This window comes from Neomonachus schauinslandi, chromosome 6 (assembly GCF_002201575.2).
Source record: "Neomonachus schauinslandi chromosome 6, ASM220157v2, whole genome shotgun sequence".
NCBI classification, from domain to species: Eukaryota; Metazoa; Chordata; class Mammalia; order Carnivora; family Phocidae; genus Neomonachus; species Neomonachus schauinslandi.
The window spans coordinates 112932920-112950755 of NC_058408.1; the positions used below are offsets into that span (position 1 = coordinate 112932920).

General features: G+C 40.7%; 1 protein-coding gene across 8 annotated transcripts in view; it reads left to right on the forward strand.

Annotated features, from left to right (window-relative positions):
* SHLD2 (shieldin complex subunit 2) overlaps positions 1–11875 on the forward strand; it is a 31934-nt gene extending 20059 nt beyond the window's left edge. For 6 of the 8 annotated variants that reach the window (XM_021699774.2, XM_044916520.1, XM_044916518.1 and 3 more), the window contains 3 exons: positions 2714–2942; positions 9263–9378; positions 11236–11875. In XM_021699774.2, coding sequence (XP_021555449.1) covers positions 2714–2942; positions 9263–9378; positions 11236–11435 — 545 coding nt within the window. In that variant the 3' untranslated portion in view covers positions 11436–11875. The remainder of the gene's footprint in view (positions 1–2713; positions 2943–9262; positions 9379–11235) is intronic. The other 2 variants (XM_044916517.1, XM_044916519.1) reach the window with 2 other exon arrangements.
* The last annotated feature ends 5961 nt before the right edge of the window (positions 11876–17836 follow it).

Here is a 17836-nt window from a genome sequence, read left to right on the forward strand (position 1 = left end):
CCTTTCCAGTCTGGATGCCCCTTATTTATTTTTCTCACCCCTTTGCACTTGATGACTTCTCTAATATTGAAAAAAGTTGTAAGAGCAAACGTTTTTACCTTGTTTCTGATCTTAGGGAGAAAACATTCGTTCTTTCATTATTAAGTATGACTTTGGCTTACGGTTTTCCTCAATGCTTTCTATAAGGCTGATGAAGTTGCCTTTTATTCCTAGTTTGCTGAAAAAAATTTTTTTCTTATTAAGAATGGGTGTTAGAATTTATCAAATTCTCTTTCTCCATCGATTGAGATGATCATAGAGTTTTTCTTTTGCAATCTTTTAATGTAATTACATTGATTGCTTTTTGAATGTTAAAACAGCTTTGCATTTATGGGGTAAACCCCACTTGGTCATGACGTGTCCCTTTTCTATGTTGCTGGATTTAATTTGCTAACATTTGTTAAGAATTTTTATGTTTGTGTTCATGAAGGATATATGTAGTGTTTTTTTTTTTTTCTTGTAATAGCTTTTTCTGCTTTTGGAATAGAATTAGAATAATGCTCATGGAATGAGTTGGGATGTAGTTCCTCCTCTCCAGTTTTCTGGAAGAGTTTGTTTAGAATTAGAATGTTTTCTTCCCTACATGTTTGGTAGACTTTCTCAGAGAAGCCCTGTGGGCCTAGAGTTTTCTTTATTGGAAGGTCTTAACTACACACAGGCAGTGGGGAGCTCCATTTAACTTGGTGTCACGGAGAAGTCAGCTCTGTTAGCTACTGCTTACACCGAGCAGCTACCTCCTGGAATTGAAGACGTAGAATTAGATTTTAAAATAAAAATCACCATCGTGAATACTAATAAAATAGGTGCTCACAGCTCTGAAGATTCGGTTTAGGGAATGAGGCTGGGGATTGGGAATATCCTTGCAAATGCTGGAGATGGGCCCCCCATTGGTAAACCACGCAAAAACTTTGTGTTGTTACAGTCAGTCCCTGGTAGGCTGTGTTCAGAGAGGGCCTTTTAGCCAATTTTCATTCTCTTTATGTTCAGCTCTGAGGGCTGAATTCGTAGTTTCTGTGTGTGTTTTTTTTTTTAAGATTTTATTTATTTATTTGACAGAGAGAGACACAGCGAGAGAGGGAACACAAGCAGGGGGGAGTGGGAGAGGGAGAAGCAGGCTCCCCACTGAGCAGAGAGCACCACATGCAGCTTGATCCCAGGACCCTGGGATCATGACCTGAGCCAAGGGCAGACGCTTAATGAGTGAGCCACCCAGGCCCCTGTTTATGTGTTTTTAAGACAGAAATGGAGAGAGCATGTGGGAGTACAAGTAATTTTTTCCTAACCTGCTTCATAGTTAAATAAAAGGAGTGAGATAGGGAGCTCAACATGGGAGAATTTCCTAAGAGGGTCTGCTGTCTTAACAAAGCTTAACAGAAGCTGGATGGGGTGAAGCTGCGCCCGGCTCCTCGTCAAGAAATGAAAGTGCTTACTCAGCATCCGGTCCTGCCATCAGCAGAATGTCAGTGCCCAGCAGGCTGTAAGCCCTTGGAAGCAGAGTCCTCATTAATCATGAACTTTTAATTCTTTTATAGAAGTGTGTAAGTTTATAAAACGTGTGGAGTGATGTTAACGTTCTTCTAAAATGATTGAATTCTTTCATTAATAGTGATACAACATGTCTGCGGCAAGGTGTGATTTAGAGTGTGCCGTAGTTTATTGGGTATGTTGACCACTACATACTCTTGTAATTCATGTAGGGATACAGGGCATGATTGGAGAAGATGATAAAACAATCTTGGGGCGCCAAAAGACTAAAGCAAACAGAAGGACTTAAGAATAGGAAAGTCACCATTAGTGGGACTCTTAAAGAGATAACCTGAAAAGAGAATAGGTAGCCAGAAGGATGAGTTCCTGACCTGAAATGTACCACCTGCTAAAAGGATGAAGAAAAGCAAATCCAAAGACTTAAAAAGGGCTTTAAACTGAATCTTGAGAGGAAGGGAGAAGATAAACTCAGATGAACTTACAGACCTTATGGCAAAGGTAAATTAGAAAAAAAGAATGTCTGGCAGATAAAGAAACTCAGTATTTGTTTAACAGGTGAATGCATGAGCCAGTGAGAGTGAATGAACATGCTCAAGGTCCTGGTGAGTCACACATTTCGTAAATGAGAACTCTCGGTGCTCACGTGCTCTACAACCAGTGCCCATAGTATGGATGGTGATGGGCGGGAAATTGAAAAAAAAAAAAGTTTAAAAAGACGATAAGCTAGTGGTATGTTTGTTTTGGATAAAGTAGAGACTGGAAGAATAACTGACCTGCTATTTGACTTTCAGCAATGATCAATTAAAAAGAAGGATGGGAAGAGAGATGTTAGCTAGTTTCAGGTGTTTCGAAGGGATTTCTACTGAAAGAGGGAGAGACCTTATTTTGCATGATTCCAGAGGACAGGGAGGAAGAAAACACCCACCTGTGCAGCCAAACTAGCCAAATAAGTCTTCACTCTTAGTTATGGGCAACAGCAGCTTACCTCTCACTTTTCAGAGTAAACACCGAAGCCGCAAGCAGGTGAAATTGTCCAGGGAAAGAGTGAAGGAAGGAAGACCAAGAACGAGTCCTCGGGCATATCCTTTACTATAAGTGACTCAATCAACCTTATCATTAACCATGTTCATAAATTAAAGTTATGATTTTGGTCCTATAATTTATACACACTTCTTTTTGTCTCTTGTAGGAGTGATTCTAATCAAAGCCCAGATTTTAGAGTTAGTGATTCCTATCCCAGCAGCTCAGAAGATAGCTCTAAATGCCCGCAGCTCTCTGAGGAGCATCTTCTCTTCTCTTCCGGACATTGTATATACTGGCTGTGCAAAATGCGGATTGGAACTGGAAACAGACAAGAACAAGATCTATAAACAGTGTTATAGCTGCTTGCCATTTACTCTGAAGAAGTTATACTACAGGTGAGGCAGCCAAGCAAGCCATTGGGATGGAAAAGATTTATTATTATATGACTGGACATGACCGAAAAATTGCATATATCAATTCTTACTTTCTAATGAGAACTAACTAGAACTAATCCAAGAGAATAAAAATTTTCCCCTGAGTGACAAATGGCTATTTATGAAAGCAAAAATTGTCCAGTAATCATAACAGGGATTTTTAAAAGCAGTAATTGGAAGACTTATTATCTTCAAGCAGCTATATTGAAGAAAATTTTTACTTGGTTTATATTTTTAACCAAGATCTAAATGGCTCATAAGAAACTGATTTCCATACTTTAGCATCTAATTGGAATTTAAAGGTTAAAACTGTTCTATCATCTAACCTCTCAGTGTGGAAGCTAATAAGATGTTTAACTTTTCTGTGCCTCAGTTTTCCCAGCTTCACATTAGAAATTAAGGATTGCAAATGTTCTTTGGTAAAATTGCAAACCAGCTCAGTGAAAAACACATTTTTCAAATAATAAATGTTCAAAAGCTTGGATAAATTTTTTCTTTTTACCTGGTAAATTGCATGCCTTTATAAAATAGCCACCAGTGGCTATGCTCTTTTCTGTTTCTAAATACTGCAGTATCTAAAAACTAAATGCAAATGTATTCAGCATGTTATCATGGTGTACGTTAAGAATATTAACAGAAGCTTAATCCATAAACCTTATTTCCCTTTACATATGTGTGTTATAAATAAGTAAATAGATTTTGCTCTTAATCTGAAAGTTGCTTGTATGGAAAAGAAAATTAAATTAAGATGCATGGCATATAAGAAATAAAGTTAATTAGGGGCGCCTGGGCGGCTCAGTCGTTAAGCGTCTGCCTTTGGCTCAGGTCATGATCCCAGCGTCCTGGGATCAAGCCCCGCATTGGACTCCCTGCTCAGCGGGAAGCCTGCTTCTCTCTCTCCCACTCCCCCTGCTTGTGTTCCCTCTCTCGCTGTCTCTCTCTCTCTCAAATAAATAAATAAAACCTTTTTTTTTAAAAAAGAGATTTGTTTATTTATTTGAGAGAGAGAGAGCATGGAGGGGAAGGTCAGAGGGAGAAGCAGACTCCCGGCTGAGCAGGGAGCCTGATGCGGGACTCGATCCTGGGACTCCAGGATCATGACCTGAAGTGAAGGCAGTCGCCCAACCAACTGAGCCACCCAGGCGCCCGTAAATAAATAAAATCTTAAAAAAAAAATAAAGAAATAGAGTTAATTAAAATTGATTTCTTATCAATAGTTAAGGCTCCTTACAGAATGTGTGTGTTATTTTATGTCATTCTTAATGTTCCTAATCAATGTAATTATTTATTGGACAAAAATGTTACTCAATAAATATCCCTTATGGAGAAGACAGACTTTGAATCTTCAGTCTAAAGAATAACTATTCAAGGGGCACCTGGGTGGCTCAGTCGGTTAAGCGTCTGCCTTCGGCTCAGATCATGATCCCAGGGTCCTGGGATCGAGCCCCGCATCGGGTGGCTTGGCGGGGAGCCTGCTTCTCCCTCTGCCTGCCACTCCCCTGGCTTGTGCTCTCTCTCTCACTATCTCTCTCTCTGTAATAAATAAAAAGAATAACTATTCAAGAGAAGGACTTCACAGATCATTATCACCTGACTATGGTATAACCTACTATGAGGTATATACGGTATAGTTCTAAACTATAGTGCATTGAAGATGTGCAAATTTTTTGTGTTGCTAGAATGTTGATAGACATGCTAAAGCAAGAGTTGTTTTTGTTTATTTATTTAAAAGCCTTTAAATTGTGTTTAGGTTTAGGATTCAGATTATTTGATTTCCTTAAAAAGAAATTTTTTTGTTGTTAAAAAGAAAATCTTGAGATTAAATGACAGATTCCTTCAAATTATCAAGTACCGTGATTCAGAAATCATTGCATGAGTCATCACTTACGATTCTACATAGGTCAGTGGCAACCTGAATAAGAAAAAGCTCTGATTGCTTATTTTTCAAAGACCCAAACAATCAAGTTGGGTATCCACATATGTTCACCCAATATTTAGTAACGTGGATGTTATGCTGATTGATGTAAGCATACTTCTTGTACTCAAAAACTCTAATGAAATACCTAATGAACATTTGTATGGCATGACAGTCCCATGCTGTGAGTGGACCAGTTACATTTGATGTTGGTTGTTTTTAACTTGGAACTGATTTTCCAGTGGCAACATTAGATACCATGGTTTGAGTCTCATTCTCACCTGCAAAGAGGATTACCTATGTGCTGGTGACTTTCGTTGGCATCTCCACCCTGGTTTTCTCCTCCAAGCTGCAGTAGCTAGATACTCAATTCCCCACTTGAATGTGTTTCAGGCATCCCACACTAAAAATACCTGAGCTCGGCTCTCTTATTGTTCCTGTCTATATCAAACTGGGTTCTTCCCATTTTCATACTTCCCAGTACATGGCATCACCGTCTACCCCATTAACCTAGAAACCTGCACATAGCCCTTGAATCATTCCTTTTTCCTTACCTCCCATGTCTAATCTACTGGCAAATCCTATGAATTTTCATCCAAAACCGTATCACAAATTCACCCTCTTTTTTCCATCTCCACTGTTCCTTAACCTCAGGGGCACTAGTGACATTTCAGGCAGGACAGTTTCTCGTTGTTAGGGTACCCCACACATTGCAGAGCATGTGGCATCTTGTTTACTTGGCCTTGCCAAAACCTCAGTTATCATGAAACCAGAACAGGGAGTCAGGACCTCCTGGTCCCGAAGCACATGGGCCTAGCCCGGGCCGCTGCTAGGTCTTGCTCCAACTATCAGAGTAGTGGTCTCTTAGTTGGCCTCCTTCGGCCTTGGCCCCCTTCTGTCTATTCTCTACACAGCTGATGGGGTGATCACTGCCTGACTTAAACACCTCCCGGTAGTTTCCGTTTACACTCTGCTGCCATGCTTTCCCTTGCTCCCTGTGTTCCAGCCCCCTGGTCTTCTTTCGGTTCCTTGGTCACCCCGATGTTTTTTTCCTTGCGCTTTCTTGCATGTTCTTCCCTCCGCTCGACTCCACGTCTTAGTTTTTTTTTTTTTTATTTGAAGAGAGAGACAGTGAGAGAGGGAACACAAGCAGGGGGAGTGGGAGAGGGAGAAGCAGGCTTCCCGCTGAGCAGAGAGCCCGATGCGGGGCTCGATCCCAGGACCCTGGGACCATGACCTGAGCCGAAGGCAGACGCTTAACGACTCCACGTCTTAGTTTAAGCGGCACTACATCAGAGGGACCTTCTTTTTTTTTATTATTACTATTTTTAAATTTTTTATTGTTATGTTAATCACCATACATTACATCATTAGTTTTTGATGTAGTGTTCCATGATTCATTGTTTGTGCATAACACCCAGTGCTCCATGCAGAACGTGCCCTCAGAGGGACCTTCTTAATCCCCCCTTTATTTTCTGTGACAGCACCGTGTGTGTACTCACTGCAATTTGTACTTGTCTAGTTGTATGCCATCTTCTCTAAAAAACATCTTTACTGGGCTAGAATTCACGTAGCATCAAACGGACCCATCTAAAATGTATGATCCCTGGTTTTAGTATATGCACAGGTTGTCACCGTCCCCACAGTCCATTCTTAGAGACATTTTCATCACCCAGAAGCCCCATTTCCATTAGCAGTCACCCCCACTCCCCCCAACTCAGCATTTGGATTGGTCCCACATTTTGGCTGTTATGAATAGTACTGCTGTGAAGATTTGTGTACAAATTTTTAGTGGATATGTGTTTTAGAATCGCTGGGTTGTATGGTAATTCTATGTTTAATTTTTTGAGGAACTGCCAAACTGGTTTCCAAAACTGTTGCACAACTTTACATTCTCACCAGGAATATATGAAGTTTCTGCACATTCTTGCCAACATTTTTTATTATCTGTTTTTCTTTTTGTTGCTTGTGCTTTTCAAAGGTATCTGTATGTAAGAAAGGTATCATTCCTAAGCCAAGATCATGGAGATTTACTCCTTTATTTTCTTACTAGAATTTTATAGTTTTAACTCTTTATGTATAGGTCCATGATGTATTTTGAATTAATGTAAGGAAGGGGTCCAGCTTCATTTTTTTACGTGCGAATATCCAGTTGTCCCAACATGATTTGTTGAAAAGATGATTCTATCCCTGTTGAATTATCTTGGCACCGCACCATTGTTAAAACGCTTATTGTCTTTTTGTCCCACTAAACTCTTACGCTCCTCGAGTGAAGGAACCAGATCTGTCTTGTTTGCTTTTGTGTACCCAGTGCTTAGCACAGTGCTGGGCACATAGTACATATTGAGTATGTATTTGCTGAAATAAAGAATGGAGGAACAGAGAGAGCATGGAGAAAGAGGAAAGACCTAGAATCATCATGTGGGTAAAAGGGGAAGTAGGTTTTTTGAGGGAAGATCAGTAGTATTGTTTGAGCTGTTAAATGAAATTCCTCTATATTAATGAGTCTGTTTCTACAATCTGTCCTCAGGGCCCCTGGGTGTTTCAGTTGGCTGAGGGTCTGACTCTTGATTTCAGCTCAGGTCATGATCTCAGGGTCATGGGATCGAGCCCTGTGTCGGGTTCCCCGCTCAGCACAGAGTCTGCTTGTTCCTCTCCCTCTGCTCCTCCCCCCACTTATACTCTTTCTCTCTCTCTCTCTCAGATTAAAAAAAAAATCTGTTCTCAATTTATTTTTAACAATTAATTAATCTTTTTTTTTTTAAAGATTTTATTTATTTATTTGAGACAGAGAGAATGAGAGAGAGCACATGAGAGGGGGGAGGGTCAGAGGGAGAAGCAGACTCCCCGTCAAGGAGGGAGCCCGATGCGGGACTTGATCCAGGGACTCCAGGATCATGACCTGAGCCGAAGGCAGTCGCTTAACCGACTGAGCCACCCAGGCGCCCGACAATTAATTAATCTTTAAAAGAGGTAATATGACCATGGTAAAAATGCAAACTGTAGAGGAAGATATAAAGCAACAAGTTTCTCCCCATCCACCCCTCCACCATCAGTGCTACTTCCTTGCTCGTAGGAGGTTTTTGTATATTCTTCATACCAGCGCATGTATATCCCTTTCTTTAAAAATACATAGATATGGGGCTCCTGGGTGGCTCAGTTGGTTAAGCGTCTGCCTTCGGCTCAGCTCATGATCCCAGGGTCGTGGGATCGAGTCCTGCATCGGGCTCCCTGCTCAGTGGGAAGCCTGCTTCTCCCTCTCCCTCTGCCGCTTCCCCTGCTTGTGCTTTCTCTCTCTGTCTCTCTCTCTGTCAAATAAATAAATAAAATCCTTAAAAAAATAAAAATAGATAGAATATTATCCATTTTGTTTTATTCATAGTGTTTGTTCCATAGAGTACATCATGGCCTTCCTTCCCTAATAGCACTTATAAACCTTCATCATTCTTTTAACAGCCACATAGTACTCCACTGTAGCACATACTGAAAATGATTTATCTAGTTCCCTATTGATCTACTTGCAAAACAGTCTGGTTTTGATAGGAAAGAATCCAGTGGGGAAAAATAACTTGAAATTATTATTGTGAAATATTGTGATTATTATCTTTATTTTTATTTCTAAGAATAATTTATACAACAGTGTAAAAATGTTTTCTTATATTAGTATCTGAAATTTTAAAATGAATATGGAATTAATCAAATTTATTAATTTGTCATTTGAAAAAAAAATTTTTTTTTAAAGATTTTATTTATTTATTTGACAGAGAAAGAGACAGCGAGAGGGAACACAAGCAGGGGGAGTGGGAGAGGGAGAAGCAGGCTTCCTGCCGAGCAGAAAGCCCGATGCGGGGCTCGATCCCAGGACCCTGGGATCATGACCTGAGCCGAAGGCAGATGCTCAACGACTGAGCCAGCCAGGCACCCTGTCATTTGAAATTCTTAAAAAGAAAAAAAAAAACCCTTCTTTTTTTTTTTTTTTTTTAATTTTTAAGGGTTTTTTTTTTTTTTTTTTTAAGATTTATTTATTTTTGAGAGAGCGAGAATGAGAGAGAGAGAGAGTACATGAGAGGGGGGAGGGTCAGAGGGAGAAGCAGGCTCCTCGCCGAGCAGGGAGCCCGATGCGGGACTCGATCCCAGGACTCCGGGATCATGACCTGAGCCGAAGGCAGTCGCTTAACCAACTGAGCCACCCAGGCGCCCAACCCTTCTTTTTTTTCTAGGATGTTTCAGAACGTCCTAGAGTTGTTTTAGGAATTAAGATGAACCCTGCATAAAAACCCAGTGCTCTTTGAAATTACATGGTACTTAAGTGTTTCTTTAATTTGAACATGTTATTGAAGGTCACATGTTATTTACTGTTTTGTAGGCCAGCTGTAATGACCATAGCTGATGGAATATATAAGGTTTGCATCCACGTAGGATCAAAGCTGATCGAGAAGATTCTTCTCAACATTTCTCCTGACTGGCTCAACAGAGTTATAGGTAAGATGGCAGCACACCATTGAGAGGTGGTTGGTGGTGAAACCACTCGTTTCAGGGGTGTTGACAGTATATTGGAACAGAAAGAACACTCTACTGTAAATTAAGGTTTTTTTCCTGTCAGTGCAAAAGCTTGAGTGGAACAAAGAGGATGAAGTTGGAAGATAAGCCTTGCCCTACACCTGCCATGACAGCCACGCTCAGCCTTGCATCTCTGCGGGTCTTTTGCAGTCCTCCCCGCTCCCAGCAGTAGGGCACCACCAATGCTCTTGATCTTGGAGGTTTCCTGCCCCTCCCCCAGGGATGGAGGGATTTTTCTTTTATCTATCCTCCATGTTCAGCCCTGGGGCAATAGGATTTGCCGACCTTTCTCCAGCAGTTTAAGGCTCTCTTTCCTTAAAGGAGCGTCCAGAATGGTGTTTTGTGTTTTCCCTTGTGGCAGCTTCTCCCTCCCTTTCTCCAGACTTCACCATGGTTGGAAGCTTTCTCTATGTCCTGCCCTCCGTCCAGGCTTGTGAGCACCTGGTGGGGACGAGAAGAGCCCGCCAGGGTGCAGACTCCCCTTGCCTGAGACACTGGCCCACACTTGGCTTTCAGCAAGTCATGAAAAATTGTAGCACATTCTTCCTTCTTGCTTGTTGGGTGGATGTGTCTTCTTTCTGAGCTCGCCGCGGTAACCCTGTGCTCCTGCTGTCTCCTCTCATTTCAGTTGGCTTGGCTGCCTCACTGCCTCGGCTCTCCTAGAGGCTCCACAAATTGTGATTTTGTAGTGTCTTCAGTTTTTCTAGTAATTGTTAGGGTTGGAGCCATGTTCTTTCCAGCTTTCCACATCCTAACCAGAAGTCTGTCTGTCCTTTTTTATTCACTGTCTTTATTACCATTCATTCTTCTGGCTGTTTTGTTCCCTCTGTCAGTGTTCTTTGTTGTATTTTCAGTCTTGTCTTTTCATTTTTGGCACAATACCAGTTAGCCTCCACTTCTCAGAGGAGGACTGTTCTCAGATCAAGTCTATGTTCACGTTTTGCCCATTCCCGAGTCAAAGTTGTACTTCCTGGGATTAATTAAATTGCAACCCTAAGTGAAATTGTGGGCACCAGTTATAAAGTGGTCATCAGACCATTCAAATTATCACTAATCTTGATTTTCTTTTTTAGCTTATCCAAGTGAAAATACAAAAGATTTAAGTATTGTAGAGAATTCCCTCACCTCCAAAAACATGTGATTGGCTGCCTGGGAGTCCATAGACCCAACTCAAGAGGGGTGGGTGGTGTTGGTCAGGGAACGAGTGTAGTTTGAGTGGCTGGTCGTGCCTGGCCAGCCTAGCATTGAGCACCCAGCTCAGGACCTGGACTTGATAGCCTAAAAAAAAGGAAGACTATGAGACAAGTGCAAAAATACAGTGACATCTATCTGTAATTTCAGTATTTTTATATTATCAAGATTTGATATTCATTAAGTCACTGACTCAGGGTTCTGTTGTATAAACTATCTAGATAACTGGTAAGAGCTGTCGACTGGATAAAGAAGATGACTTTTCTGACATGGACACGCTCTTTCTGTGTCAGGCTTGACTTAGGAAGATGTTAACGTCAGTTCTTTCCTCTGTTGTTTTAAGAAGCCAAGAGCTGTGCCATAGTAGGAAATGCCGTCACTCTGAGCAGCCTGTCCTCGATCAGCAGGCATAGAGGGTCCTCATTCTAGAAGATCTTCAGCACCTGTGACTAGAAGGAGAGGGGATAGAAAGGGAAATTTCCGGTGGGTGCGGGGCTTGAGAACCAAGGGGACAGCGACCCCTTGGCTGTGTGCGTTTCTGGCGTGCGGGCAGGGAGCCTAAGAGCTGCGTGTTTCCGTGTTCCTCAGCACCTCCCTCAGAGATCACCTACGCCATGGTGGCCGCCGACTTGATCCACTCGCTGGTGGCCGGCGGCGGCGCCCCTTGCGCGGTGAAGGCGCAGAGCCTCTTCGTGTTGGATGAGAACAGCTGCCCGCTGCAACAAGAGTTCTCCCTACTGGATTTTTATCCCGACAGTGGCAAGCCTGTACCCAGTGCCCTCCTCTGAGACCGGAGGGGGAAGTGGCAGGTACTTCAAGGAAGATGGCTGAACTGATTTGCCTTTTCGAGAGAAATGAATGACAGGACTTTACCTGGGCGTTAAAAAAAAAAAAAATATATATATATATATATATAATATGTATATATATTAAAATATATTTATATATATATTTTTATAAAGAGAATTGTATTAAATGTATAAATTAAAACTTTTTTTCTAGGAACATTCTGTGAGGTTTTCTGTCTGTTGTTTGGTCTTTTCCTTTCCTGCTTCTAGAGGAAGTATCTGGCAATAAAGGCCATATGTAGCACCTCCCTGGGAAGCTCACTCTGTTGGTCCCTGCTCCATTCCAGCGCTCTACTAAGGACCCAGGACACAGACAAAAGACATTTCCTCGGGAGTGGCTTTCTGTCATGCTCACAAACTCTCAGCGCTTTCCCTTTAATAAACTGTCAATGTGAAATGATTTCCTCGGTTGTAATTATACATGGTAATGGGTTAGTTTGTATAAGCCTGTGTTTAGACAAGTTCAAGACAAGCATGTCTTTCTATAAAGAAGCAATGAAAATGAAGGAAACAGATCCTGCTTCAACTCGTTTTATAAAAGGTGGAAGAGTCATGTTAGTTCATTTCTAGGATCTCAGTGCCTTACTGAGTTTACTTATTTACAAACATTTAGTGATTTGTTCTCTCATTAGGATTATAGAAGAAGCCCGTATAAAATAGTAGTCACTGATGAGGAAATGTGGAAGGGCGCCTAACCTGGAAGTCTGGAGTATGCTGAGGGTTAATAGGTTAAAAATATTGCTTGAAAAAAACTAAATTCGTGACCAAATGGACATGTTTGTTTTACCATACATGTGCTTTTAAAAATTATTTTGGTTCATTGTACTTGTTTTCTCTAATTTAGGGATGCTTTTTTTTAAAACTTGAACCTCAGGAGTTTTGTGATTCTCCCAAAAATAATATGTAAAAATGTGTGTGAGAGTGCACACACACACAAGTACATCTTTCTATGGAGGAGGTCAGTCATTCTCAGCAAATCCTCAGAAGGATCCTTGACCAAAAAAGGCGAGGGAGGTGGGGTAGGAACAAGCGCTCTACTTGGTGAGTTAATTCCTGGGGAAGGAAGGGATTAAGTCAAATGATTGCCTGCACCCAGTAAGGTGGGTAGAAAAAGAGTTGTCCCCGTGTTGTACGTAGAGAAACAAGATAGTTGGCTCTCCCAGATAATTCACGTGATGGGTGACGAATCTCAAGCCCAGAGCTGGTGTCTTCTAAGCCATGCTCTTTCAACTATAAGCACAGTAGAAGCAAATCTGGAATTCTGATATAAAATTTGCCCGTCAGTGTAAGCCTACCAAGAGCGCTGTTCTCTTAAACTTGCCTTCCCCACTTTGTCCTCAAGATGCGGCCTAATCCTTTTATCAACCAAAACACAGCCCCCTGGAATAGACGGCTCTTCACACCCTTTTGGGAAGAAGTCTCTAAGCCATTTTAAGTGAGACCAAGAGCACCAGATCACACCAATATCTCTTCACAGATTTTGGTCCATAGTTCATAGGTTCACCCATATTTCTGGAACCCTTATTTGGGCTGAAAATAACTTCCTTCTGTCCTGAGGAAATTATCATGTATTTAATTTAAACTGCCATAGCTCCCAGGTGATTCCTTACCCATGATGTACAGGTAAGTATATTTAACCTACTCCACAAATTTTTATAAAAGTCAGGTAGCCTAAGAATGTCAGCCAATCCAGCAGTCTTATGTCTGGCAGACATTTTAGGTAAATCGCATTTTTTATCTGACAGTTCAGCTGAGAGGGACAGTTCTCGGGTCTTAAGTTGTTTACAACTAGTCTTCCATTAATTTAGGTTTACCTGAATGGGTGACCACAGGCTGTTAACATGGCTTTCTTAGAAGAAAATATCTCTACTTTCTCAGAACAACATAGAGTGAAACAGAAAATGTGCCATCCCTGTGTCTTTCATTTTAAATGATGAATTTGTGTCCTGGATGGTCTCGAGATGGTGCGATATTGTTCCCAAATCGGAACAATTAGAATAAAGTGTTCATCTTTTCTGAGACTTTAACCCTAGCCCCTGTTTTAAGGCCAATAGGGTGAGAAATAGGTGAGAGGGAGGAGGTTTGCCAGTTAATTGTTATTCTGTCTTTGGGGGTCTTAAACCTGGTTCGTCATCAGGAAGTGAACTCCACCCACTCAAGGAATACATTTGCTAAGGGTAAGCTGTCTGCTTCCAAGACATCTCTCCCTTTGTTCCCACTTGGCGGCCTGGGGCTGGAGGAGGGCATGAACTGGCAGTGAGACCACTTCTCCCCAGTCCCTTCCCTGTCCCCCAAGGCCCAGCTCCTGCAGGGACTGAGGGTAGGGAGGAAACAGGACAGGGGACAAGGGTTTCATGACAAACCAGCTCCCATCATGGTCCTCTCTTGGGGGGATCCTGACTGCCGGTGCCTTCTGAATAGCAAGCACCCAATGCTGCTCTTTCTAGAACGCGTGCCGGAGTTCTTCGGAGGGCTTCTCCTTCTTATGAACGATGCATCTGCATCGTTTCTTGTCAGGGGAGATCATGCTCCTGCCTCGTCTCTTCCACCCCTCAACTCCCTCCAGATGTCAGCTCTTCTCTTCACCCCAACTTCTCTCTCTGACTCACTTCACTCCACGCCCAGATGTGCACAAGGCAGCAGGTCAGCAAATTCTCTGCATAACTGGACAGCAGACAAACTGAGGGATTGCCCTTATTTACATAATGTGTGTAGTGCAATTTAAGTTATGTAACATTGTGATCATACCGTGTGGAAGAATCTCACCAAAATGATATCATGATTACTCTGGGTGGGGAACTGGGGCCTGGTTTTACTTTCTCCTTTATGATTGTTTTTATCTGATGGAATTACTAGGAAAATTTCCCTAATTTCTGAAGAACACAAATTCCCTATATTAAAAAGATTACTTACCAAATATAGAAAAAGGTAATATGGTTTTGATCACAGAAATTAACACCACCTACTAGATGTAGATACTTCATGGGGTGGCAGCCAAGCCCACAATGATACCGCTTCTCTGGTCCATGTCTATATTTGGTTTGATTCCTTGGCAAAAACCGATTACTCACAGACAGTAGGATACCTGACTCAAGCTGGGCCAATCAGATTGTTTTTTCCAGAGTTAAATTAAGATTTATGCAGAGTAAAAAAAAAAAAAAGATTTATGCAGAGTAAAATGCACAGATCTTAAATGTACAGTGTGCTGAATTTTGACAAATATATACATTCATGTAGCCAATACTACCATCAAAATTTAGGTTTCCATCTCTCTAAAAATTTCCCTCGTTTCCACTTCCAGTCAATCCCCGCCCATACAGGCAACCACTTTTCTGATTTCGATCATCACGGATTAGTTTTTTCTGCTCTGGAACTTCATATAAATAAAATCGTGTGGTTTATTCCTTTGTGACTTGCTTTTTTCACACAACAGTGTTTTTTTTGAGATCCATCCAGATTTTTATGTGACTCGGTAGTTCGTTCTTTTTATTAGTGAATAATATGCCAGTGTATGAATATATTACATTATCTATTTTCTGATCAAAGGTCATTTGGGTTGTTTCCAGTTTGGGGCTGTTATGAATAGTTGCTATGAACATCCTTTTTGCAAGTCTTGCTGTGGACATATGTTTTCAGTTTGGGGTATGGGGGGGGCGATAAATACCTGTGACTGAGATAGCTGGTTTATAGGGTAGGTATATATTTCATTTCATAAGAAACTGCCGAACAGCACTCCAAAGTTGTACAACTTTACACACAAGCCATGTATGAGGGTCCCAGTTGTTCTGCTTTGCCACAATTTGGAGGGGCCAGTCATTTTTACATAGCCATTCTACTGGGTCTGAAGAGATAGCTCACGGTTTTAGTTTGTGTTTCTCTGATGATTAATGCTGAGCAACTTTTCATGTGCTTATTTGTTGTCTATGCATCTTCATTTGTGAACTATAGAAGTGTTCCTTTATTTTATTGGGTTGTTTGTCTTTTTTTACTGATCATAAAAGCCAGATATGCGTATTATTAATATTTTTGAAGTGCCTGTTCAGCATTAAAAATGATGGCCACATGATTTCAGGAGAAAAAAAGAATGTGTAGCTGTAACAAAAAGTCTTAAATAAAATGTCACTATTTTGAATGGCTGGAATGTTATACACAGAAAAATAATCTTAGGAAACCAACCAAAAAATGTATTAGTAGCATGTTAATTACATAGAACATAAATTAAACATAACATAAACTTAAAAATTTTAAATGTAGTAATATATTACCACACACCAATAATATACAGTTCTGAATATAATAAAAATAATCATGCTTACAGATAAAACCAGAAACATGAACGGCTTTATGTATTCAAAGGAAATGACTTAAAAACCACGAGGGAAATATAAAGAGAAAAGAATCAATGAGACATTGACTGTGCTCTTGCTGCTTGAGAAGACCCGAGTTGCAGAGCCGATTCAGTATTAACCAAAGTCCCTGATGGATGGCATATACAAGTTGACAAATTGATTTACAAATTAATTGAGAAGAATAAAAAGCAATGTGAATATTCTAAAAACCATTGAGTTTTAACTCCACATGGGTGAATTGTATGGTTTGTGAATTATCTTCATAAAGCTGTTAAAAAAAGAACAGGCAGAAAAAATTTTAAAGCTAAAACAAAAAAATAAGGAAAGCAGTGGAAAAAAACCCCACAGATTTGCTGTTTATAGTATATTAAGTGAAAAATCACTTGAAACAGTATATAACATATGTCATTTCTGTAAAGACATACATTAAGTCAATGGAGGGAGATCAACAAATTTCAACAATGTTTATCCTAAGGAGCTAACAACTGCAGGAAACATTTTACTTAATGAGGCAATGTTTCTTTTTTTTTTTAAGTTATTTTTAATTTTTTTTCAAATGTTTTATTTATTTATTTGACAGAGAGAGACACAGAGAGAGGGAACACAAGCAGGGGGAGTGGGAAAGGGAGAAGCAGGCTTCCCGCAGAGCAGGGAGCCCGAGGTGGGGCTTGAGGTGGGACTCGATGTGGGGCTCGATCCCAGGACCCTGGGAACATGACCTGAGCCGAAGGCAGACACTTAACCAACTTGAGCCACTCAGGCATCCCTGTATATATGTATTTTTTAAAAGTAGGCTCCATACCCATTGTGGGGCTTGAACTCACAACCCTGAGATCAAGAGTTGCATGCTCTATTGACTGAGCCAGCCAGGCGCCCATATTTCCTTTTTAAAAATAAGCACAAATTTTCTTATTTTTGTTCCTTCTTATATAAAAGGTAGCCTCTGTATGCTTTTTTGTACTTTGCTTTTTTTCATTTGGTAATAATCCTTGGAAATCACTCTGTGGGTTTATCCTCATAATATAATTTTTTTTTAAGTTGGGTTTAGATTGTATTTTTTCCTTAGTTTCTTTCTTCCTCCATTCTCTTACATGTTTTGTACATCCCTTAAATTGTAGTTACGTATGTGGAGGTTATATAAATATACAAATACAGTGTTGGGAAAATTTTGTATATTCACATCTCTGTAATTATTGGGTCCTACTTTCAGTTGCAGATTATTCACGTTTTTGTTTTAGGATTTGGCTTAGCTAATATAAAAGAAATCCCAAGTAAGTTTCTGAATAGGTAGCTTCTTTTTCTTGGGCTTACCAGTCCTTGTCTGTTTATCTCTGGACTGATTTCAAGTTGCTGTGTTGTCAGAGTCCAGCTTCCTCTGTGGTAGTGTTCTATCATGTCTGCACTATTAAAGAGTATAGAATGAACGGGACGATGAGGTAGCGACCCATCCCTAGAAGGCCAGGACCCACAAGGTATATTGTGCTTCTCTTCACACATCATTGACTAGGACTAGTCATGTGTCCAGCTACATATTCTTAATAGAAAAAGAAGGGGAAAATGAATATTCTGTAGCCACGGGTATCAAGATATTTACAGCTTTTCTTTCTTTCTTTTTTTTTTTTTAAAGATTTTATTTATTTTATTTGACAGAGAGAGACACAGCAAGAGAGGGAACACAAGCAGGGGGAGTGGGAGAGGGAGAAGCAGGCTTCCCGCGGAGCAGGGAGCCCGATGCGCGGCTCGATCCCAGGACGCTGGGATCATGACCCGAGCCGAAGGCAGACGCTTAACGACTGAGCCACCCAGGCGCCTCATGAGGCAATGTTTCTGAGAACAGAAACCAGACAAGGATATCCAGTGGTATCACTTACATTCAGTACTTTCCTGATGTTCCTAGCCAGATTAATAAAGCAAAACATTGAATTAAAATCTAAGGATTGGAACCAAGATATAAAATTACGATTGTATGTATTAAAAACTCAAAAAGAATCT